The sequence below is a fragment of the Balearica regulorum genome, chromosome Z (assembly GCF_011004875.1).
Source record: "Balearica regulorum gibbericeps isolate bBalReg1 chromosome Z, bBalReg1.pri, whole genome shotgun sequence".
NCBI classification, from domain to species: domain Eukaryota; kingdom Metazoa; phylum Chordata; class Aves; order Gruiformes; family Gruidae; genus Balearica; species Balearica regulorum.
Window position 1 is genome coordinate 77,906,786 of NC_046220.1, and position 24,987 is coordinate 77,931,772.

General features: G+C 43.3%; 2 protein-coding genes across 2 annotated transcripts in view; one reads left to right on the forward strand and one right to left on the reverse strand.

Moving 5' to 3' along the window:
- LOC104641753 (aquaporin-7) overlaps positions 1 to 2,402 on the forward strand; it is a 30,611-nt gene extending 28,209 nt beyond the window's left edge. The window contains exon 7 of the mRNA XM_075741199.1: positions 491 to 2,402. Coding sequence (XP_075597314.1) covers positions 491 to 650 — 160 coding nt within the window. The 3' untranslated portion in view covers positions 651 to 2,402. The remainder of the gene's footprint in view (positions 1 to 490) is intronic.
- Positions 2,396 to 24,952, reverse strand: TPGS2 (tubulin polyglutamylase complex subunit 2). Its single transcript, XM_075741198.1, has 7 exons — positions 24,743 to 24,952; positions 20,240 to 20,319; positions 11,052 to 11,139; positions 9,265 to 9,396; positions 7,504 to 7,617; positions 5,839 to 5,999; positions 2,396 to 3,894 (listed from the first exon to the last, which is right to left on the reverse strand). Exons 1-7 carry the CDS (start codon positions 24,813 to 24,815, stop codon positions 3,667 to 3,669), a joined length of 876 nt encoding a protein of 291 aa, XP_075597313.1. The 5' UTR covers positions 24,816 to 24,952; the 3' UTR covers positions 2,396 to 3,666.
- Between the last annotated feature and the right edge of the window lie 35 nt (positions 24,953 to 24,987).

Consider the following 24,987-nt stretch of genomic DNA (forward strand, 5'->3'; position numbering starts at 1 on the left):
ATCTATCAAGATGGTGCCATGCTATGGCTTTTCCTGTTGTGAGGGCATTAGCAGAGTCTCCTGTCCCAGCTGTCCATTTTCATTAAATTTCCAGAAAGTATCTTTCAGAGCTTGGTAGAGGAGGTACAGTTGTTATTGGAAATGGGGAGGGAAAAGGTGTGGGGTGTGTGTGTATGTGTGTGTCTGACAGTCACACTCACAGGATCACACAGACTATTTCTGATGGTGAACAAGAAACCTGCAGACAGTGCAGAACCACTTTCCCAGGCCAATGCGGAAAAAGACCCTCCTTCCAACAACTGTGCTGGTAGATAGAGAATTTCTCTAAGCCAGTCGTAGGGCCCAGTATGTGAAGTGGGACTAGACACCTCTGCTCACACAGCTCCCTCCTGCCCCAGCAGACTCATCTCAGCCCTCCCCATGCCATGTGGCAGCAGGGTGGTGGTTCCAGCCTGGCTCACCAGCTGCCTCTTCTGTCTTTCATTTTTAGGGCTGGACATCACTGGTGGTGGGTCCCACTTACAGCTCCGATTCTGGGAAGTCTTGCTGGTGCTTTAATCTACAAACTCTTCATTGATTTTCACAACCAACCTGTCCTGGAAAGTGGAAATGAGAAAGGACAGCCAGTGGTGGAGACTTCTACGCTGTGATGGCCATATGCTCCAAGGAAAGGGCTTGACAGCAAAGCCTATAGGGATGTATGGACTGACAGCTGAAGGGAAACAAGTGGATAAGGGCATGTGCAATGGTGCTGCTGTAGCACACTGTTTCTCCAGCCTGCAGGTGGTAAATGAGGGACTAGTCCTCAATAAACCTACAACCCTACTCTGCTTAACCCGGTAAACTGGGTCTCTGAGACACTGGGCAGATCTGGGTAGGGCTAGACCTGTCTGTGACCCAAAGAAATTATTCAATCTCCCTGTGTAAAAAATCTGCAAAAAAAATAATCGCCACATACTGGAGAAAAGCAAAGCAGAGCTGCAAGACTCCAGATACCTGTATGTTCATAGAAATCAAAATACAGGATCCAACAGTGGCAGAAACAAATTAGTTAATTAAAGAAATTTTGATCTGGAATATTCTTTGGTAAGAGGTAGATACTATGCTGATGGATCAGGGGCATAAGCTTGCTTCAATTTGCTAATCTGCCATGCTAGCAAACACCTAGTTTGGCAGAGCACAGACAAGAGCAAGGACAGTCTGAAATAGAAACCTGAATCTGATTTTGCTTTTCATGCTTGGTTTTGTTGTGTTTTTCTTCTTTTTGGTCTGAACATTCAGGAAGCACCAAAAAATTAGTAAACTAAACTACAGCGTCTCCTGAATCCTGGCACAGTTCTGCTGGAACATGTCAGTGTCACGGAACTATGTGTGTTACTGACAGGCTAGACTTTACTATCACCGTATGAAAGGATTCAGACAACTTCTGTGGCAGCATCCCCACATAGTTAAACAAAAAATACCAAAACCAAAACCCAACCCTTTTCTCCACTCTGAATGCATGAGAAGTGTGGGAAAGTACCCTGCTCCTGTAGGAATTCTGCCACCTCCATCTTAATAAGCAATTGGGCCTGCAACAGCCTTACAAGTTTGAGGTATCATTGGATTAAAAGTAAAACAGTACCAGAAGCTGCCTGTTCCCAGGGGGTTACAACTAGAAAGTGCTTAAGCAAGTGTGTACGTATGCCAAGCACGTGACTGCAGTCCAAGGGTGGGTACTGTGAACACACAACCCAGGGATCTCCAAGAGTAGGAAGTGACAGAACATTGCTACTGCACAGAATTCCAGAAAATGGCATTTACTGGCTTTAATGATCATTCACATCTCACTATGAAAAGGATTCCTAATGTATTACTGTGGCATGGGGTGAGGTGGAAGGTACTGACATCTCTGCTTCCTCATTAGAGCTGACCTCATGTTAGTAGAGCAGCGACAGCACATCTTCACCTGGCACAAGACGCATATTGGCTTAAGAGGGCTGAAGAGCATTAGAGGATTTCCCTCATTTGGCGGTGGCAGAGGGCAGCTGCCAAGCAATGCAGCAACTGCACTTGAGAGTGGTCCCTGGGCAGTGCTGGAAGCCAGCAAAGCGTGCCGGAGCTGGGGCTGATGGCTGCAGAGATTTTGAACAGAGAGCACAGGACAGAAGTGGAACAGCTGTCACACAGCTGAGTCTTTTGGTCTATGTGAACTAAACTGGGAACTTCAGAGTAGCTCAAGATGGGATTAGCTAAAAGACACCATAATCCATCCCTGCTCAGTGACAGATTCTCCACTGCATTAAAAAAAACCCCAAACAATCCAGCCTGCACCCTGCTCTTACCATACATCCTTGTGCATGTGCTCCCAAAAGCATCTTCAATCACTCTGGAGGAAAATATTAAAATCTTTATTAATATTAAATACTTTATTAAAATACTATTAAGCACTTACAGGGTGGCTTTGTCTTTCTGAAAGCCATACAAATACTTGTGAAAGCCTCACAACATCCCTGTGAGGTAGGTTTGTCTTATGTAATTATGTGACTGTTTCATAAAGAAAAGATGATGCTGTTTAAATAATTAATGCTTCTTTGAAGATGGTGACTTTGACTTCCCTGCTTAGGCACAAAATGTGTTGGTTGCTACCATGTATTTCCAGCACATCTAAGAAGATAGAATGGCATAGAAAAGTAATGGAAACAATCAGATGTAACAGAAAACTAGCAGTGAATGGGTTAAAGTGCAGTTCTAACCTGAAAACTTACAGTACAGAAAACAGCATCAGGGGCTTCTAAGGTTGTAGGATCTCAGTGGCCCCCGGTCAGATCCTGCCCAATTGAAAAGTGATAAAGGCTGTTTGAATGGTCAACTTTGCAAACGACTATGTGACAAACCAAGGGGTCCTCCTGGCTTACGGGACTTTTACCACCACTGACCCGCCCTGGCTCAGCAGTTCACACAAGACGAGAAAGCAGAGGCAATGAGGGATCTTGCAGCTTATGCCTGCCTTCAGGCTTATTGGGAAGGACATCACACAGACGTCACTATCCAAAAAGATATGGCACAAAAGCCAAGGAGTAGTCTGGGCTGCAGAGCAAGTGACTAGGCCAATGCAGAGACATGGAAGGCCCAGGTCCCTTTGTACCACGAATGTCAGAGAAGAAGTTGGAAGGAGCACACAGGGAAGTGCGGAGTTTGATTATGTCTGAAGCAGAAAGATACTTCTTTTTTCAGTGGGTTCCAGCCTGCTTCCATAGCATGCAAGGTCAGGACAGGTTTCTTTCAAAGGAGATGGCAGAAACAGCTTCATACACTCTATTTCAGCATGGGTCTATTAAAGTAACAGTGACTTACATTGGCTTTCATTTCACTGCTGTAGTTGCACAGGAACAAAAGCTTTCCTATGGCGCAGTGACATCAAGGGCTTCTTCATGCCCTCTGAAAAGTACATGCTGCAAGCAGAAGGGAATAAAATCAATGTCTCAAGTTTTTTTCGTAGTCTCCAGGAACTATTTCCCTCCCATGTCAAAGTACATTGCGGCAGTATTTCATGCAAATGCTACCATGTGTTTTCCATGGGCACATCTATTCATGCACAAGGAACTTCATCTGAACCACTGAGACTCTGCATCAGGGAACATCAAAGCTTATTGCAGATGTTGTCCAGGGTCAGACCTGCGGGTCTCACTTCCTTGAAGAATTCCCAGCTGGTGAGGATGTCTTGGAGAAGGTCATGCTTGTGTGGCTCTTTTGGGAGCCTGCTGCCTGGGAAAGTGGTTTCTTTTTGATCACTGGCGTTTTGTTCTTGCTTTTAAATACCTTATTGGGGTCCAGCTTGTTCACAAAGGAATCAGCTTCTTCAGAGAGGAGAGCTGTGTTGATGGTTATGGGTTTATACATGTTAAACCATTGCTGAAAGGCAGGATGGGGAAGGAAGAGGTTAAAATCAAACTGCAATTAGACATTTCCACCCTGTTCCCCCTCACCCCTGAGAACTGATTTTAATCATACACCACTTATCAGTTTGCAGCTTACAGGACTGTGCAGAGTGCCTTGTGATAAGGATACACAAGACACAGCTACAGCTACAGCCCTGGAACTGCCCCACATTCCAGGCAGGGAAGAGGAGAACCAGGCACAAACCTAACACTACCTTTCCTGCAGTGTAACTCCTATCAGGAGCAACTCCTGATTTAAACCACAGGAGGAAAAGCAAAGGGAGGGGATGAAACTAAACCACTTTTATTTAGATTCAGAGAAGCAGAAAAGATTAAAAAACCTTGGAATTTAAAAGTGCTTATAAATTGGAACCAAACTAGTTGAACTTCTCAAAATATAGCCTCCCTCCCTTCACACATACAATAATGCAGGTTTTTTTAACTCTTTGTTTTTGTTTCTCTTCAGCCTGGTTTTACATCTAGAAGTGACCACGATTTTTTTTGGTTCCCGGATGCCACCATAATGTTATGCCCAGCAGTTCTCATCTCTTAGTGTTTTTTCTATCAGTTTTCCATTGATGAAGTCAGGAAATAAAACTGTGGGGGTTATGGTATTAGAAATCCCACTGAAACCATCAGCAAAGTGTTGAACAAGATAAAAGATCAATACCAAAATGTAGATGGCAATCTATTCATGTACTGCTTAATGGAAAACAGCTTTAATATAGAAGACCTCTAAAAATGATAATGGTTAACATACTAGGAGGATTTTAACTAACAGAGGCTGCAAATGATTAGGGAATACATGAATGATTTCACTAAGGTTTGTGAATATACTGAACATAATAAAATATTCTATCAGGAAAGTTACAGAAAGGCAGAGCACAGGCACATCTTAGAGAACCATGAGCACAGCCCTGACTGATAAGGTAGAGCACAGTGTAACAGGGAAGACACCAGAAATACAAAGAGCCAAATTCTATGGCCATTGATAAATGGGAAGTCGGCAGTGATTTTAGTGAGTAGTTCTGATGTACGCAGAGGGTTGAGGCAGGACCAAGGACTGTCATGCTGGTAAGACAGCTGCCATGTCTGTGTGAAGTGCAAGACACTCACTGAGACCTGCCAGGCCTTGCCAACATGCACAGACATTGCAAAGGCTTATGTGCTGTGTTCAGTAGTATTGTCGGATCCATTCCTCAACCTCTCACAAAGTGGAAGCACGATTAGGGCTGAAGGCCCAGTCAAGCACAGAGGAATGGCAGGAGTCTCTAATAGCAGGGTTCTGGCAGATCAGAATAGCAATTTTAATAATAAGGGGCTAGAATGGTCATGAGGCTGTACCTAGAGCTCTCCTACTACTACTGCTAGGACTGCTGCTATTTAAATTGCCCCTTTTGGGGCATCATATTTATCAAGGCATGCCTTCATGACCGAGAAGGATGCAAAGGAATTAATAGTCTTGTCAAGGCTCAAGCTCATAGTCTTCCTCTGGGCTTCTGTTTAATGTGTACCTGGACTTTCCACCCAGAGAGCAGTAGGCTCTTGTTCAGTGCTATGCCCAGAAAACTGATCTAGAGAGGTGGCTTTACACCTCCTCACTTTCCAGCAGTTATGGAAGTGGAGGCTGGTTCAGAGTCAAGAAAGTAAAGAAATAATTGGGGTTCTACCACCTGCTATTAGAGGTCAAAGGTAGAGCCCAACTTGGGTGAGAAAAGCAGAGTTAACACAATGTTAGTGAATTCACTAACATAAACAAATGACTTTTAACATGCTGTAGGGGAAAGACTCACGCCCCCTTCCATGGCTCACCAGGGAGGCCCACTTGAGCCTACAGATTGCTTGTCAAAAGGTGGGAAGATGTTTTTCCAGTCTATACTTATGTGAAATACCGACAAGCTGGATCCTGCTGTCCTACCTTGGCCTGGGGGCTGACCCCATAGCTGGTGAAGGCGTACTGCCACTGTGGGAGACCCAGGTGGGTAATGAGCAGGCGGTAGTAGGCTGTGAAGGTTTTGGTGAGGAAATGCCAATACAGAGCTCTGTCCAGGAACCATATCTCTGTGTCTGGGGAGACAACTAGCACAAAACAAACACAAATTACACTGTTGCTTTGCAGTGATAAGATCAACCCCTGGCCATTGTCAGGTGGGAGACACAACATACTGATCAGAAAGGCTGCAGCTTCTAAAATGCAGTCTCCCTGACTAACATAGATGACTATCCAGAGGCAATGTGGTTTAATGGATAGAGGATGGGGACTGAAAAGGACTTGGTTCTGCTCCAAGCCTTACTAAAAATACTCATGCAGTAGCCATTATAATAATTTTCCACATTGTAAAATGGATGCAATGCTATTCCTTCCCAACCTGGGACTGATGTTCTACGTGGAACATGCTTGGACATCAGCAACTTTGTACTGCAAGTTCAAAGTACAATTATGGCAAACATTTATCTGCCCCACAAAGTAAAAAGCAACTAACTCAATTGTCAGTCATCTGGATTACTGAATAGAGTCCAGAGTCTGGAAGTCATGGGAGTGTGTGCTGCCAACAAAAACACATTCTGCAAAATCTTTCCACAGTGATCAAATCTTTCTATGGTGGTGACATCCTTCGGAGCATAAAAAGAAGTGATTTTACTAGGGAAACAGAGATGCCAAACATTGTCAATTAAACACACTGCCTGCCCCCGTGCTGACATCAACACCTGTAAACAACGCTCCCCCCTTGCCCAGGTTATTCACTGCATATGCTGAAATTGCTAAGACTGATGGGCAAGAGGACAAGCAAGAAGCTTCTGCCTTGGGAGCTGTAGTCACACCCAATGAAAGACACCAGATAACAACCGAAGGGTTTTCTCAAGAACAGGTATATCACAGTTGCACACCCCCAGCAAACATACGTGTATCCACCTACACCTAGTGACCTGTGCACTGTGTCAGATGACAACTACTATGCAAGTGACTCAGGTACTTCACTAATCCTTGACTGATGGCAGTTTTCAGTGTATCTGTCAGAAGGAATAGCTCGGCTCACATCTTTCACTCTCCTGTTCAACCATTCCTGCCAAGTTTTGACCTAGTTAGTACCTAGAGGCTCTGCATCCATGCACAAGGTGGAAGAACCAGTCTAAGTCTGTCTCAATCAGCTAAGGGCCTTTTTTACCATCTACCCTTTGCTTCTAAGCAGCGTTACACCCTTTCTCATCAAAATGTCAGGGAATTGTTCCGAGACATACAAGTAACCAGAGAAATATTAGTGACTGAGCTCTAGCCTTCTGCATTATTTCAACATGATTGTAGGTCATACGTGAATACTTTCCTGTTTCAGTATGCAAGTATGCTACGCATGAAGAAATCATAAGTTATAACTCAGATTCAAACACTAAAAAGAAGGAAAACATTAGCTCCACTTAAGTCTCTGTAAGGTTTAGCCCCTGACTTCAGTAGAGACAGGATGTCCCAGTAAATGTTCATCTACAAATTGCAAAGAAGATCAGAAATGTAAGATGATTCTATGCATGTGGCCTCCAGACACAATCCACAACAAGAGATGGCTAACTTTGCTCTTTTCAGTCTTACCTGGTTTAGCGTGCTTATAAACAAGACAAACTTTCCCATTCCCATTGCATGGGTCTAATTCAAAGATAAGACTACGAGAATCAAAGTGTGGCTTCTCTGGTTTGTCTCCATTACCTGAAACCAGAAAAAAATCTTCATGAAACATGTTTGGAAAACTGACTGTGACTCAGGTGCAAAGAGTCAATCTACTTGACACATTAATAAATCAGCTGAGGAAGAACTACATCAAACTATTTTATTTTTACTTCTTGGAAAGGATTAAATTCCCTGTGTTAAAAAAAAGGTGAGAAAAATTTTAATGTCCAGTAGGAAAACAAACCACAGAGTCAAAATCTGATGGCTGAAAAAAGACATCAAACTGCCCTCTAGTCCTTCCCTGGCATAAACTAAAATCAGCTTTACAGATGTCACTCCTGAGAGGTGTTTGTCTAATCTTTTCTTAAAGTCCTCCAGTGTTGGAGATGCCACAGTCTGCAGGCAATCAACCCAAATCCATCATCATCACTTAGAAGTTTTCCTTATGCGGATACTGAATCTTCCTTGCTGCAGTTGAAGCCCATTACTCCTGTTCTATCCACAATCTCTTTTTTGCCCTACTTTATTTTTTTTCTAAGGAGGACAAAGAGAACATTTTATTCTTTTTCTCTGGCAGAAACTTTGATGAACTTAGAGACATATAATTTTCTTCATACATTCCAGTGTGACATCAGCATCCTTCTCAATAGCCACACGATCTGACTCACATCTGACTTCTGACCCACAACCACCACATAGCCTTTCTACAGGACCATTTTGGGATCATGTTGCTGCAAGTTCTTGCAGAATATAATTTTTTGAATTCTAATGCTGCTGAGGAAGAAAGGAGACATAAGAGCTGTACTCGTCAGAAGAGCTTTCCATGAAAGTCAGGATAAGAACACTGGTGGGGATGTAACTTTTTCTCAGTGTATCTTATAAGCACATCAGTGGAGGTCTGAGTGACTAAATGGAAGCAGAATATGGCCCATTTCATTACAATGGGTAGAAGATCAGGACTGCAGCCAAGCTGGAATGTGCAAAAAGAAACTTTCAGCCACATTTAGAAGCTACAAGTGCTACAGAGATTCAGAGATAAGACTGAAATCACATAGCAATTTTTTAAGGAGTCAGCATGACACCTAACTCTGTTCTTATCATCTTCTTCCAGTCTTGTTAGACTGTAAGAGAAAGAGTGGACTTTTTTTTTTTGTCTTTTTCTCTCCAAACTGCAGGACGCTCAGCATTTTTAGGCAGTCTGGAAACACACATTTTCTAGTGCCACCTCACACTTACATGTATTTAGCACAGTTATTTTTCCAATTCCAAAAAGCATATCCAGCTGTCTTTTCACTACCAAGACAAAAACTGTTATCTTTTGTTCATGTAACACCATAAGCACACGAAGACTTTAGAAGCTGAATCACTGGAGGAAGACTCAGTTAAAAACTGAAATAGGGAAAAGGCAGAACAGGAGAACTGCCATGCTATTAAGAGAGTAATTAAATAATACTAGTGATTGGCAGCATTAACAATCCCCACGAAATTCACAGCATACAGGTCTACCTCTCAAGACTGTAGGGAATAGGACATATAGTAGATCTGGCCCAGGAGACAAAGAAAACCCCATCCACTTGGGAGTGGCCTTTTCTGTTCCTATATCCATGTGCTATATCCTAACATTTCCCTAAGAGAGCAAAAAGGATGAGAGACAGCACATTTTCTAGCCTGTTAACGGGACCTTACCTTCCTCATCTGTGTCATCTTCCAGGTCAGCGAGAGTTGGTGCATTAGGCAGAGTGTACATAGGGGAACCCCCAAGTCGACATAGCTTCGAGACACTATTAATCACCATGGAGCCCAGGGGCATTGGGGTATCTGCAATGACACCGATCATTAATCACATCCAGTATCAGGAAAGCACAGGAGGTCTTTCTTTTTCCTCCACACATCAGCTCAACCTCTTCTAAAACATAGAGAGGGAGAAGAGATGGGTATACCTAGCAGGCCTGGACACTTAACCCAGTCAGGCTCCACAGGAGCAAAAATTAGGCTTTTTCAAACATGGAATCACACTTACAGGTGATGCCACACCATCTCAGAGCTGTGCAGGTATGAGAACTGCACTGCTGACTAAGGCTGTGCTGCAGCTGTTAGGTCAGTCCTGTGAAATTGGCTGTTAAAATTCCTGGCTAACTACAGCCACCTCCTCAAAACTCTTTTCCATGCTGCTGTCCTTCCTACCAGAAACCACCCCACCCATTCACAGCTTATTGAGCAGCTTGTCCTCTTCCACCCTATGTACATGCTCAGGGTGCATCCCCTTGGCTCCCACTCCAACACAGGATTTTATCAGTGTGTGGGTGTTCCTCAATGAATGCTTGAGGACTTGTCACATGTCTCACCTTCTGAGGACTAGTAATGTTACCAGACATCAAGTCAACATGCACCCCGTTCAGCCATGTGCCAGTGTGATGGCACTACTGGATGCTTGCTCAAACAAGACAGTTATGTGAGCTGCCTTGGTCTCTGTGCACTTGTGTGCCCTGAAAACAAGAGTCTTTCAGAGGTCACATTAACTGCCACTTGAAACATGATGGGACTCAGTGCAGGTGCTAGAGTCCTGACATCAACTGTGTCTGAAATGAAATTCCACTTCCTGAGGAAAACCCCGTATTTGACACCGATCTCCTGAGGCGAGCGGTGTCCACAGCCCAATTTGACAACCTCACTGGAAGGAACTAAGAATCAGGGTAACAGTTGCAGGGCTCCAGAGCCCTGACTGAACAGACTGACTCTTGTAAAACAAGGATGGGCAATAAAGCTCAGTCCTGCTCTCACCTCCAACACTGACTCCAGAAATAACTGCAATGACCAGACTTTAGCTGGTGGAAAGCAGAATCAGGCTCCGGCACGTACATACATGTTTTAATGAGAAAGAGGCATTATCAGAGGGTGACTCCTCCTAAGGCTTTATGATAGGATAGTGTGCTAGAGCTGCTACTCTCTCCAAGAACTACAGAGCGAGTCTAGGTATTAGATTTAAATTACATACCTAAATCTAAGTGTCAACAGATGGCCAGCATATTACAGAATGGTATTTATGTCATGAAGACTTGTTTGTTTTCTAGCCAGTGTTCTGTGTACATGCCTTTTCTGTGGAAGTCCAGCACATGCAAGCAACAGATTTTGCCATGTTGTATCAGAAGGGACCTCTAATGTGCACTTACATTTTTTTTCCTCACCAGGATGTCTCTAAAATAGTCTACGATGCCATGTAGAATTGTATTCACTTATTTATTCACTTATTTTTTTTCTGTAGTCACCAATCAAGCCGTCTAGCAGAAACAAACTACTTCATTTTATTTTCAAGTTAAGGAATTTTTCATTCAAAATTACTTGGTGCTTGTGCTTTTGCTCAGACTAACGTAGGATACTGACGGATGTGTACTGGCTATGCAGAAAGTAAGTTTGAAATTAAAGAGAGTCTGCAAAGGAAAGGGGTATTGGTGGAGAGGAACACATGGACTCACCATCAGTCTTCACACTCCAGGTCATCTGGAAGCCATCGGTCATCAGATAGAAGTTCTTTAAATCCTCTGGCAATATGCAGGAGTTCTTCTGCAAATCACAAGACACTTAAAATGTTATGGGGGAATGCAGAATGTGCCTCAAACTCAAAGAGCAGCTGAATATCACTACAGAAACATTTGCCACCAAACGTTTTGCTCAACTCCAAGATGAGTCAGATCAGCTCAAATATCATCCTGGAACCTTGAAAGAAAACTGCATATTTCTTGGGTCTGTGCTACTGTATTAACAAAGATGACTTGGGAAAATTTCACAATGAGCAGCCAGTCATCACAAGGTTATTACAGGATTGTTCCGCAACTAAGAATACATATTATCCTGTGACACTACCAGCCACTCCAAGATCACATACATAAGAGCAATCAGCTTTTTCATATACATGGCTTATAAGAGTAAAGTTTTGGTTTAAGTGAAATAAAACTAAACCTACCTGTTCCACTAGAGCACATATAATAGTATTTGCACAAGGACTCTTTTATTCTGAGGGCTTTCAGTTCCAACTAGGTGAGAGAAGCATAGGCTCAGTAGTTGCACATATTCAAGGAGGTTTGACATTTCACTTAACAAAGAATATGTGTGCAAACAGACACAGAGCTAGTCTCACAGACCTGTTGGTCTGGCTTCATTCCACTGGACTTCAGCACTTGGCCTGCTTCCTTCGAGCCAATAGTGAAGGAAGCAACTCCAGTGAGCTGGTGAGAGTGATTCTAAGAACCAGGACCCTCCTCCTACACCTATCTTGGTTGTGGAAGGAGTCTTTATTAACTTAGACTCTTCAGTTAAGCAACAAATATGAGGAAGGAAGGTTAAAGGCTTAATCCTCAGAACAACAAGAAGCTATAGGCAAATGCAGGCACTGCTCCTGGTAACAGGACTGGCTGCAGACCATCGATCCTCTGTTCCTGCTGAAGTGGGAAGAACACAAAACGAAACAGTAGAGAAGCCTGTCAGTTTTAAGAAGACAAGCAATATGCATGACTAAAGGAGTTCTCTGTTGTTTTGTTTGTAATTGTTTTAGAGAAAAAAAAAAGATTGAGAAAGCTTGAAGTGAGTTCACATTTAAAGTATCATCAACCTCAACCCTCCAAAAGAATCAGACTCCAAAATTCAGGATAGTGCCCAATGATACAGGTTCCAGAATCTCTGCGTTGACTTGTCGAAGGGCTGCACCAAACTCCTTATGGAAAAGTTTACCTAAGTGCAGTCTGAACCTCCAAGGTGTAACTTGTGGTCATTCTCCCTTTTCAGTCCCATGTGATTTTAAATTTGCTCAGGAACAAAGACACAAATAAGCCCCTTGAGGGTCAAGCTTTGTCATTAAACCAGGAGGATAGACAACTTCTTCTTTAAAATGTTGGTCTGAAACCTGTTTATAATCACAGGACTTCGGGAGCTACATTTTACAGGGAAAATGGATAAATAATGTGAGATTTGCAGCCTAGCATGTCTAATAATTCAAGTACTTTTGTGACAGGATTTTCAGCCTTTTCTAAAAAAGATGTATTTCTTTCATTCAGCCAAAGACATGCTGTTGGACATGGCCTGCTCCTTGTGCAGTGAGTTTGACATTCAAAACCAGAAAAGATAGAATTACAAATGTCAAGAACATTTAGAGGTCAGTAGTGCTGTCCCTCATATAGGCTTACCCTGTCACAGATCAAGGTGTTATTCAGGCAGGTATTCACAGCCTGGCCTCAGAGGCCTGGGTGGGTTTTGGAGCAGTTACAGAATTAATTTGGAGAAAGCAGAGCAGTCAGATGTTAATAGCTTTCCAATACTGTGTCTCTGCTGGGACTACTTTCCCACAGCTCCCAGAAAATGTAACATTCAAAGTCTCACAAAATAAAGGTAGAGTATTCTGGTAACCAGTAGCTAAGGAAAAGAAACGTGCACATGCAGTTCATGTAGCTCTGCTTCACTTGGGGCATTAATTTGTAACATCTCAAGAGATGCTGATTAGATTCTTCCCCATGTCTGCAACTTGTGCATATCCAGTTATCTGCCCTGATGTTGCCTCAATGCCTCTATCAGGAGCTACCTGCCAGCTGTGCATCCAGCTGCAACACCACCCTCTGTCATCAGTGTCTGGCATGAGCAAGTGAAGGTGCTGGCCTCTCGTGTCCACACTGTCTCCCTCCCCTAGGACCAGAGCAGCCCTTCTGCCTGTTAAAGGCTTATTCACAGCCACTTTCTTTGAGTTGTTACAGTCCCTGTCCCCTAAACTGTGGCATATATGCTGTGCAAGGACCCTCTAACCCACCCACAACCTTCACTCCTGCGTGTTTACTTACTTCCTAAGCATATCTATTTATGGTGCCAGACTGGTCCTGACAAGTCCCAGATATTAATGGCTTTGCAGCTTGTGATAGAGCAGGTCACTTGACTTGCCCCATCAGCAGCATGGTTGCTAGCACAGTGCTTTCCTAAGCCAGGTAGGGAAAATTTTCAGAGGCGACAGGTATTAAAGGAGACAATCTGATACTGTAGAAGCTTTGTTTTGAGGAGAATTTATTGTCCTTTGATAAGAGTCTGCTGATGGCTGAGGCCCTGGTGGTAAGCATCAGGAGATTCCCAAGCCACATGAACATATCTGAAGTTCTTCAAATGCCTTTAACAAACACACCTTCATCTGTGGGTTCTTCTCAGTCCTAAATATTTGTAACTTCATGCTGTGCTTTCACCACTTCCAATTTTAAGCTGTAGCTGCAAGCGCAGTGACTAAGTTTAAAACTATGAAGAAAGAAAATATGACAGACCTGCTGCAAAGCCTCAGAAGAGTACAAATGTTCAGACAGCACTTTCAGCCCATTTCAAACCCCCCCAATTTTAACTAATCTACCCCAGCAGTAAAAATACATATGGGAACAGCTCTTGACTTTAGTGGGTGTTCTCCTCTAAGCAGGAGAACCAGATCCATTGGGATGACAAAATCTAAGATTTTAAAACTTCCAGTATCATTTTAAATATTAGCACAATCCATGTGCAGCCCAATTTAAGAAATGTAGCTGATTAAGACAAGGAAAAAAAAATCACATCTGGATAGGCCTTCTGCTCTGAATCCTCCTTTTCTGGATGGAAAGATCAGCATGTGCATGTTTCTCCAAATGGCTGCCCTCCCCACTTTATTTTAGGATTCTCCTAACCATATCCCTTTGCATGACTTTTGAAATGATGGTGCAAAATACATGGGTGGAAAACGCAGAGCAAATCTGGGATCTGTAGGAAAAGGCCTCTATACAGAAAGCTTCACTAGTATCCACCTCTCCCATTTGATGGAAAGGATTGACTGATCTGTCATAATGCTTAGCCACATGATCCTATGACTTCAAAACAGTGATCTTTTCAGAGTCAGAGAAACTAGCCACTACTACATATTAAAAATGGCTTCTCAAGCTCTGTACTCTTCCTCCTCAACTGGTAGTTTCCAGGGTTGTGATCTCCAGCCCCATAAAATATAATATTCCTAATAACGTGCCAGAACTGGCTTAACCACAGCCTTGGCAAGCAGCTGTTTTCACTCCAGTCATCTAGTTCCACTCATCAGCTCATAAAACAAAATATCCCAAGTGCCCAATATGGTGTGTGAGGTCTACTTCTTTTGTTTATTGACCATAATATGCCCAAATAGTCTCCCAGGAAAGCACAGTCCATTGAGGAAAGAGAAGAACATTAGAACCAGGGTAGCCTTGCTGCCAAGATCTGATCAGTGCTGGATCCAGAGCTAAAACACTGACATATGGCAATTCACTTAAAGCACTGTTGTAACGAAGCCTCCCAAGCAAATATGATAAAGAAATGGACAGCAATAATAGAATCACAGAATGGTTTGGGTTGGAAGGAACCTCAAAGATCATCTAGTTCCAACCCCCCTGCCATGGGCAGGGACATCCTCCACTAGAACAGGTTGCCCAAAGTCCCATCCAACCTGGCCTTCAACACTTCCAGGGGCGGGGCATCCACAGCTTCTCTGGGCAACCTGTGCCAGTGCCTCACCACCCTCACAGGAAAGATTTTCTTCCTAATATCTAATCTAAATCTACTCTCCTTCAGTCTAAGGCCATTACGCCTCATCCTATCGCTACACTCCCTGATAAACAGTCCCTCTCCAGCTTTCCTGTAGGCCTTCCCATAGTACCTTCCAGGTACTGGTAGGCTGCTATAAGGTCTCCCCAGAGCCTTCTGTTCTCCAGGCTGAACAATTCCAACTCTCTCAGCCTGTCCTCACAGGAGAGGTGTTCCAGCCGTCTCATCATCTTCATGGCCCTCCTCTGGACTCGCTCCAACAGCTCCATGTCTTTCTTGTACTGGGGCCCCCAGAGCTGGACACAGTACTCCAGGTGGGGTCTCATGACAGCAGAGTAGAGGGGCAGGATCACCTCCCTCGACCTGCTGGTCACGCTTCTTTTGATGCAGCCCAGGATACGGTTGGCTTTCTGGGCTGAAAGTGCACACTGCTGGGTCATGTTGAGCTTCTCATCAATCAATACCCCCAAGTCCTTCTCCTTGGGGTTGCTTCCATTCCATTCTCTGCCGGGCCTGTAGTTATGTTTGGGATTGTGCTGACCCACGTGCAGGACCTTGCACTTGGCCTTGTTGAACTTTGTACGTTTCACACGGGCCCACCTCTTAACGTTCCTCTGGATGGCATCCCTTCCCTCCAGTGTATTGACCACACCACACAGCTTGGTGACATCCACAAACTTGCTGAGGGTGCCCTCGATCCCACTGTCCATGTCCCTGACAAAGATGTTAAACAGTGCCAGTTCCAGGACCTACTCCTGAGGAACACCACTCGTCAGTGTTCTCCACTTGGACATTGAGCCATTGACCACAACCCCTTCAGTGTGACCATTCAGCCAATTCCTTATCCACTGAGCGGTCCATCTGTCAAATCCATGTTTCTTCAATTTAAAGACAAGGATGTCATATGGGACAGTGTCAAATGCTTTGCACAAGTCCAGGCAGATGATGTCAGTTGCTCTTCCCTTATCTACCAATGCTGTAACCCCATCGTAGAAGGCCATCAAGTTTGTCAGGCATGATTTGCCCTGAGTGAAGCCATGTTGGCTGCCAAAGCATATCGCTCTAGAGAGACTTCTCTAAAAAACTGAATGAGTTTTATCCAACTTTGGGGGAGAGAAGGAAGGGATTTATGTCATTTCTCAAGGCTTCCACATAGCAGAGCACATCAGTAGCCACCTTTCTCTCCCCCTAATGCCATGCTGTTTCATGACTGGTCTGCGCTAGTTGCCAGTTTAAAGATGTTAATTTATATAAGATATGAAGACATTCTTGTTGCACCTTTTATAAACCTCATCTGAGGTGGGCTCCCAGGAAACCACCTTGCTTGGACTTCCTGGCTCAAAAGGCACGGCGCTGGGGTAGACCTGTCCCGCACAGCATAGAACAGGATTTGGCAATTGTCTTGAGGACAGTGATGTGTAGCAAATGTTTTAATCAGCATATTATAAGGCCCCACAGGAGTGGAACGCTGTGTCAGAAACACCATCCACCTTTCAAAAGTCCTCCAGCCTCTCCTCTGTTATGCAGCTCAAAGAAATATACCTTTCCTCATGCACTGGCTCTGCTGGATCCACTCCTCAGCCTCTCCCATGGTCAGGGCCACAAAGCAGGTTTAACATGGGCAGATCCCTGTGCCATCAGGGGTGGCAGGTTTGCCCAATGCTGAGGGAGGACATTACAAGGAGGATGGAAAGAAGGACCCTTGTGGATGCACATGCCTGTATGCATGTTTTTTAGTCAGAAAGAGATAGCATAGAAGCAACAAGGAAGACTTCTAGCCAGAAACCACCACTGCAGTTCCCACCGAGATTTACATGGTGAGAGAAGTTTCTAAATTGTCTGGCAGCCTAATACAGTCCACAACAGGAAAGCACCAGACTGCTTCAGGGCTTTTTAATGGTTTTATTACAGGAAAATAAATCTTTGTAGACAAAGTGCATAAGGAGAAACAACAAATTTCCCATGCAGAGTTGTAGAATATCGATGCTCCAGCAACAAGATGGTCAGGTATTGCTTACAGCCAACTAGGAGCAGTTCAGATGCTGCTAACAAGCCAATTAGAGGAACAAGCAAAATGACCCCCTTCATTTTGCTTGGCCTGCTGAGGTGCTGAGCTCTGAGACCTCCAGCTCCTCCTAACAGAATGCAATTTTCTATTTTTTGAAAGCCAAAACAACTATATGAGTGACTTGTTTCTCTTCTGGTTAGGGCAAAAAGAAAATGTGGTTCAGACATTGTCTGACACTGCAGATCCCAGAGTGCCTCCTAGCAATATTTTAGTATAACACCTACTTTTAAAAACTGCACGTGAAGGGGAGCAGGGCAGTCACCAGCCTAATTTTAGGAGTGACAACAGGTTCACAGGACAATATATAGTTAATAGCACTGGTGTTCCAGTGACCTGGTAACTCTGTCTCTACTCTCCCTTCTATTGCTTGTCTCACTTTCTTGGGGAAAAGATAACATCCTGGCAGATCTAAATATCAGGAAAGGTGAAAAAATTACCTGTTTTTATTGAAATATTTTCAACAGCTTTAAAGTTTTGGGGAAGCAATGCTACCTAGTTAGTATTGACACTTGACAATCATATACCCAAAATATTCTTGTAAGTGTGCTGATTTCCAGTAAAATATTCAGGATTGATTTCAGGTTTGATTTCCTGAAATGTAAGACTTAACAGCTCTTTCTGCCTCTACAGAAAGCCTTGGAAAAAGTATCTTCTGCTCTCCTACCGTCTTAATGTCATGAAGCATACCTTCCCCTGCAAAGCCTCATGGCAGCTAACGGACATTCAATAAGCTGATCTAAGATTTTAAAATTTCCATTGAAGTATCCAGTTAATTACTAGCACATTGGGCACAGCCCAATTTAACAAACAGCTGATGGACTAAAAAAATTTCATGTTGCTACCATTATGAGAATATAATTTTAATAATTCATAATTTAAAAAAATGTTGATTTTCTTTTAAGAATTTCTGAATAGCATAGATTTTCTCTCAGAAGAAATACCTTTTCACTACCAAACTGAAATGGGACTGGAAAAATTGCTTCTAGAAAAAAAATGTAAAAAAAATTAATTTTTTAAGAATAGAGCTTTTATTTGATGAGTCTCGATGAAAAGAGAGTTTTTTTGAGAAAAACAATGTAATTTTGGGAATAGTTTGACCAATTTTCCCTACATCACACAAAAATCCCTGCAAATAGTTTCATAACCAAAGATGTAGAGGGGACTTAAAAATATAGACTGTGACGAGATCTTGTTAAAAATCTGAACTATGGAGAAATGATTACATGCATAAGTATTGCCATCTAGTGGCTACAAAAAAACCCAAACCAAAGAGTCATAAAAACACGGTACACATAAACTTCATTCAATTTCAAGTAGGATGACTTTGAGGAAAAGTGACGTGCAAGTTCACCCTGGAAGGGCCTTGTGAGGTGCTGAGTGCTTTGCACTTAATCATCACTGCAGGACATACTGGAGTTGCGCGGACTGTGTTAGATATCAGACTTCACTCCCAAAGCTCAAGGAAAAAGAAAATAGTTATCTTTTAATTCAAGAAGGCAGATTTCAGGTTTTGTCAATACAATTGGGACCAAAAGCAAAGAGAGAGATAGCAAAGTCCTTCACCATTAGCAGTTCAGCTCAACTGTATCTACTTAATTTTCACCATTTACTTCCACAATTAACACAGTCTATTACTGGGTGGAGGGGGGTGGGAAAACTGTAGTTTTGTTTTGACATCTTTGGACCAAAGTGCTTTTGGTTACAGCATTTCAAATTTTGAAACATCCAATTTAGTTCAGAGGACAAGCAGAATGTGAAAATGAGAGCAATACTGTGTTCAGGAGAAGCAGTTCTCTCCACTGAACAGAAGAGTGAACGAATGTCACTCTGCTGTCCCAGAGCTGAGCTGGTTCACAGTCAGGGTGCCTCAGACTTTCCAGTCCAGTTAATCTGACACCTGAACAATAGCTACAGGACATCAGGAAACAGGTCACATGAACCTGAAAAACCAGACATTTCTGCCTGACCGGAGTTGCTGGCTACTGTACAAGTTTCAGTAAATAACACAGGTTTACAGCACATACATTGTGACCTGGATTTATAAATTCTTGATAAAGATCAGTAATAGGGCGTTACTACAACTCCTGCAAATTTTTTCGCACTGCTTAGGAAAAACTGTAAATGGCAAGGTGTCATCAAAGGGGAAGTTATTTTATCTAGTGGTAACAAGCAAAGTCTCTGGGAGCATGTGCATTAGGGCATAGCTAGGGTTGGAGCAGAGATTCACTCAACTCCATCCTCTGCCATGCCCCTTGCCAAAGGCCAGTCAGTTTCTACTGTCCCTTCCCTAGATATGAGTGACGTCTAGAAAGCAGTTATTTCCCCATGGTCATGGGACTGATAAACACATATATATTAAAAAACAGGCCCAAAAATGCCATCTCTGCCCAGCAAAGTCACACAACAGTATTTGGGAGCCCTCTGGTCATGTAGGTCAGCTAATGTGGAGTCAAAGTAGCATGTGTCCTTCATAGTCTTCTAGAAGAGGCAATGGAACATGCCTTGGCCAAAAGATGGGGTCAGTTAGCCAAAGAGCAGGTGGAAGGAGGGGCTATGAGAAATGGAAGTGAATAGCTGAGACTGAAAAGAGAAACAGATAACTGGAATGAACTGGGTTGCTCAGTGGTATTTTCCAGCTTGAGGCCTTTACCTTTAATGGCCATATATAATAAAGAGCTTCTTCATTTTGTCTCAAAGAGAGCTGGAAAATGGTTTCAGACCTAAGTCAGAACAATGTTCTCTGTTGAGTCACCACTGCTGCGGCCTACTGCAGTTACACGATTTCTTCTTAGAGTAGTCATTCTGAATATATCCACACTCATGAAGTTTGTCTAACAGATCAGGTGCATGTGATAGCCTAAAACATGGAGTAATACTTGATTTAAAAAAAAAATAAATCTGTTTAGGCTCCACGGTGCATCAAACCTGGCAGCAGGCTGTCTCACAAACAAACACAAGGTAGCCATTGCATTTGACATCTCTATGGGCTGCTGCACGTTCTGACTGACTGCACTGCAATATTATCATGAATATACTCACCTGCTCCCATGAAGTGATTGTGTGGCGTTCAGCTGGCTCCTTTTCCACAAATGTCACCTCAGCAACTCCTGGAGAAGTCTCTAAAAGGAAAAAAGAGGAGCATGTTTGACACTGTGAGCCAGACAATTTTGCAAGTTAACCTGACAGACAGCTGGGGAAAAGGCATTAATGACTGCAATCGTTGTGCTGGTGACCAAGCAGTCACTTTCTTTTTTTATGTGAAACTGTATTCAGCATGTCTTGGCATGAGGATGCCTACTACTGCACATGATGCCATCCTTTGATCTTTTTTATAGAAATATATACCCTTACACACACATTTTGTATTCAAGGTGTGATCTTTTGCAGAGGATTCATGAAGACATCAGCGATGGGTTACTGGGCAAATTCTAGGAAAGAGATGAATCTTTCTTTGTAAGCATGCCCTGTGGTTTTAGTTGGGTAGGATATTCTCACCTTGACACAAGATGTTGTGCAGCGTTGCCATGAATTGCTAACAACCGTAATCCACAAAGAGGAGCACCCTTCCGTGCTGGATTCAGTGGGTTTGACCAGATGCAGAATCTGATCCTGCTGAAGGGACCGGCATAAATACACATCAGTTCTCTGGAATCACAGCTGGACACGTGCAACTTACTATTGCACTTACCTTTTTATAATGTTTTGCTTCATCTACAGCTAACTGAAATAGTTCCCACTCACTTCATTCACTTTGGATCAGGTCCAGAAAGACTACTAATTTGTTGTTGTGGGAACTGCAAGCCCAGCACAGGGCCGTGGAGTAGAAGTGATCACTATGCAGGGCTTTCAAGACTGGCTTTGCTGTGAGAGTATTGGCTCCCAAAGCAGTCACACACATTCTAATTGCTTTCTGGTAAAACATACACAGTGCACTAGACAGGAAAGGCAGGCACTAGAGAACTTTGGTTTGCTTTTTATCTCCAGCACTGGGCTTTTAATTCTAGCGGTGGCGTTGCCCTTATCTGTTCTGCTGGTGGAAGAGCAGCACTCAGTTTCAGGACCTCTAAACTTTGCTTTAATTGGAAGTATTGATTGTTACACTGTCAGACAATTTAAAAGACAAAACAGAGCACCAGAAAACCAAAATCCAAGATAAGACAAGAAAAAGAAAAAAATAAAAACAGTAGGTCATCTAGGTAATCTAGTGTGGGGTCCCAACATACAGACGACTCTGATATTTTGTCAATTTTCACTTCAAATAGGTAGATGCAAGGTGGGGGATCTGTCTCTTGCTCAAATATAAGCTGTCGATAGGTATTCTGCTTCTAAAGAAGTGTGTGGAATCAATGATCTAACCGGTCTTTTCCATCTAAGCTATGAAAGCTTTATGAAAAGTTAAGAGATTATAATAACAGAGTAATTTTTATTTCTGTGATCAAAGAAAACAGCAGGGATGTTTAATTCATCACGCACAATGGCTTGGCTGGCATGATGGAAGTTTATTGTATCAGTCAAAGAAGATGTCTAGGAACAGGAGAACTGCAACTTCTAAAGAAGTCTGAACCAAATCCAAGATCAAAAGAAAGAGAAATTCTGTTTTAAAAGCCTGAATGTTATATTAAAAATATCCTGTGGGTAAACTGAAGACCACATATAACAGATGTGCATAGGTATGGATGGGAGCTCCACTAAACACTAATGAGGAAAAGAAGTTGTCTGCCATGGGTTGCTTCTTCTTCCAGATGGAAGAAACGAAGAAGCCACCTAGGTTAGACAAAAGATATAGGATAAAGCTTAATTAGTTCAGGATACTCCTCCCTGTTAACTCCTCTGCATCAAGATCACAGTACAATCTGTCCTATTTTTCGGACACTTCATCTGGAAGCTTCCAAAAATGCTTTGCAGTATTAATCAGAAAGAGTTGATGTAATGGTCTGACACAATGCTGAAGCAGGGAATCACAGCATTATCAGTCCTTACGGTACTGCTAATACTGCCTATAAGTTGGATAAACTCTCCACATCTTTTTTTACATGTCTGAATAGTTACATTCTTATCTAATAAAGATTGGAAATAGTGAAGTAGGGTCCTGCTCTGGGCAGTCCAGAACAGCTAACACCTCCCATTCAGATGTAGTTGTGAGTAATCATTCTTTCTGGAATTTGTTATTAGTCATAGAACTTTAGCAAAATGTATCATACTGGCAATGGGAAAGATGCCTCTCTTTTTTCCTCAAATTATAACCTCCATAAGGCTTGTAAGAAATCTCCCACCTTGTAGGGACTTCCACAGAGACTACAAGATAAAAAACCAAAACAATGCCCTCCCCCCCAACCTCATATATAGAATTTGTTTAAAGGAGGGTTTTTTTAAATGGTGACATGAATATTTCTTCATAAAGCTATTGGAGAATTGGGCCTCAATCTCCCATATACTATACATGCGAAATTTTCTTGCTTAAAAGGAGTATGTTGAGTTTCATTACATGATCATTTCTATCTTTTGAAAAAAAATGTTTCACAAACTCAAGAGAGTTAAAAGCCCATTACTGCTTTTATGTTATGGTAGGCAAAAAAGTATCTACTGGCTTCATGAGACTTTCCATAAGAAGATTCCAAATAAGATAATTTCTAGTGCTGCAAACTACTAAGACATCTTTCTGAATGAGATATCCTTTGATTTGTGAAAGAAACAATCACTGAACAGATTGGTAATGTTTCTGAATTAGTTCAGCATCTCTAATTAATATGGTGGCACAATTTACATGCTTTGGATTACTTCACCGGGAAAAAATATGTGAAATTTCCAGAAGGAGTGGAGAGATGGAGAAAAGAATCAAAGTAAAACATCACAACAATGGACTGGGGTGCATTGCTGTATTGCACAATGCAAGTTGTCAGAGATACAGAGAAACAAAAAAACCCGAACACAAACCGGGAAACACCTTCCACGTGAAAGGGTGCTACAGGACTTCCAGAGACAAACCTGCACTCCCATGTCTTGCCAGTGTAAATAAAACATCTACTCCAAACAGTTTATATGGCATCATTAATTGTGGACATAGTTTACATCATGCGGATTTCATACATCTGAGCCTGGGTGGTGAAAATATGGACAGAGTTAGGAATTTTTTTTTACAAAGAGCTGCTTCAAAGAAGCATTTGCCATGACGGTTGCCAGTAGTTTAACCTTTTAAACGCTCTCACAGGGTAGAACGATAACGTTATCCTGACCTCACAACTGGAGAACAAACAAACAAAAAAACCTCCAAGAAGTCCAAAGATAAGTCAGTAAGAGAACACTGAACAGAGACTGAGGATGAAACCATGTCCTGACTGAGGCCCATGGCAAGAATTTTGCTCTGATCTTTTAATCTCATCTGCCTGAGCAGATATCTACAAACATGTGCAATTAGCAATACACTTAGGCTACCAGATGAAACTCACTGTCCTGCAATACAGCAGCTGGGTGAGGTAATTACAGCAGTCACTTTTGGCTTTAAAATTAATAGAAAGAAGTTCTGGAATTTCAACTTGTAATGTTGTCGTATGCAAGGCTTGGGATAGATGTATTGCTTTCCATCCATACAAATATGATAGTTCTGTGCCCCAAGCTGCTGACAGATAAAAGGTCTGATGATAAAAATCCTTTACACATGCGAATACTTTCATCAATTCTTGTGATTCTACTTCCATGAATAAAGTTTTTTCTGAGACGCCTTACTTTTAGATATTGAATGCCTTGCATTCCTGCTGAACTTCAAAGGGAACTGCAGGGATGTGAGTAGGCTCAAGATCTGAGCAAAAAACAGAGACGGTAAGCAGAGCATGTTGTGGAAAAAGTCCCAGGGTAGGGGAATAAGCTGCAGGGTGACTATTTATGGGGAGCTGATCCTGAGGAGATTTCACAGATTAGTCTTCTGCAGAACACTGCACCAAACTGAACTCCTTACATCAGGCACACTACCTGCTAACCCTATGTTACAACACAGGCTAAAATTCATGCATGATTTTGAATAAAACACCACTTCCTTGGATTTTTTTTTGAAACTGTAGGGCTTTCTTAAGTCACGATATTCAGGATTTCTGCCATTGATTCAAATGCTGGAAACAAGGTTTTTGTGTGTGACCGCAGAAGCAGGACAGCAATGTAATTCCAGAGGAGAGGCCTTGACAAAACTGACAGACACCGTGTGACTGGGGTTTAACCAGCAGCGCCGTGGTTGCCATTGCTGCAGGAGCCCAGACCTCGCAGCCCGGGGCTGCCGGCCGTGCTGGGCCGCAGGGCTACCGCGGGCGGCCACGCCCGGGCCCCGCCCCGCCAGGCCCGGCCCCACCGCTGGTGCAAGCGCCGCGGGGCTGGGACCTCGGGCCGGGGCAGGGGCCGGGACCTGGCAGGGCCGCCCCGGACCCCCACTCCGAGGGCTGAGGGAGGCGCCCGTTCCCGCCTCCGGGCGGTTTCCGTGACAACCGAGTGACCGCAACCCCGCCCGGTGCCCCGGCCCACGGCAGGCCCGAGGGGCTCTCGCACACCACCACTCACCCAGTATCCGTGTGACCCCCAGGGTGAGCTTGTCCAGGTAGGGCTTGATGCTGGCGGAGGGCTTCTCCTCCATCCTCCGCAGGCCCCTGCCCGGCTCCCCTCACCGCCAACGCCCCAGTACAGCGGCGAGACCGATGGGGGCGTGTGTGTGTGTGTTCGCAGCGGGGGACGGAGAAGCATAACCCTTTTTGTCCTCCCTCCCACCCTGTAGCCGCGGCTGCGCCGCGAGGTGCGCTAGGAGTAGT

Bases quoted from the DNA above. Each gene is read 5' to 3' on its own strand.
- TPGS2 (XM_075741198.1), bottom strand. From the start codon at position 24,815: ATGGAGGAGAAGCCCTCCGCCAGCATCAAGCCCTACCTGGACAAGCTC. The intron at 7,618-9,264 runs GTAAGGTCCCGT...TTCTGGTTTCAG, and splicing joins AGATGACACAGATGAGGAAG to GTAATGGAGACAAACCAGAG. The intron at 3,895-5,838 runs GTAGGACAGCAG...CCTGCCTTTCAG, and splicing joins GGGTCAGCCCCCAGGCCAAG to CAATGGTTTAACATGTATAA.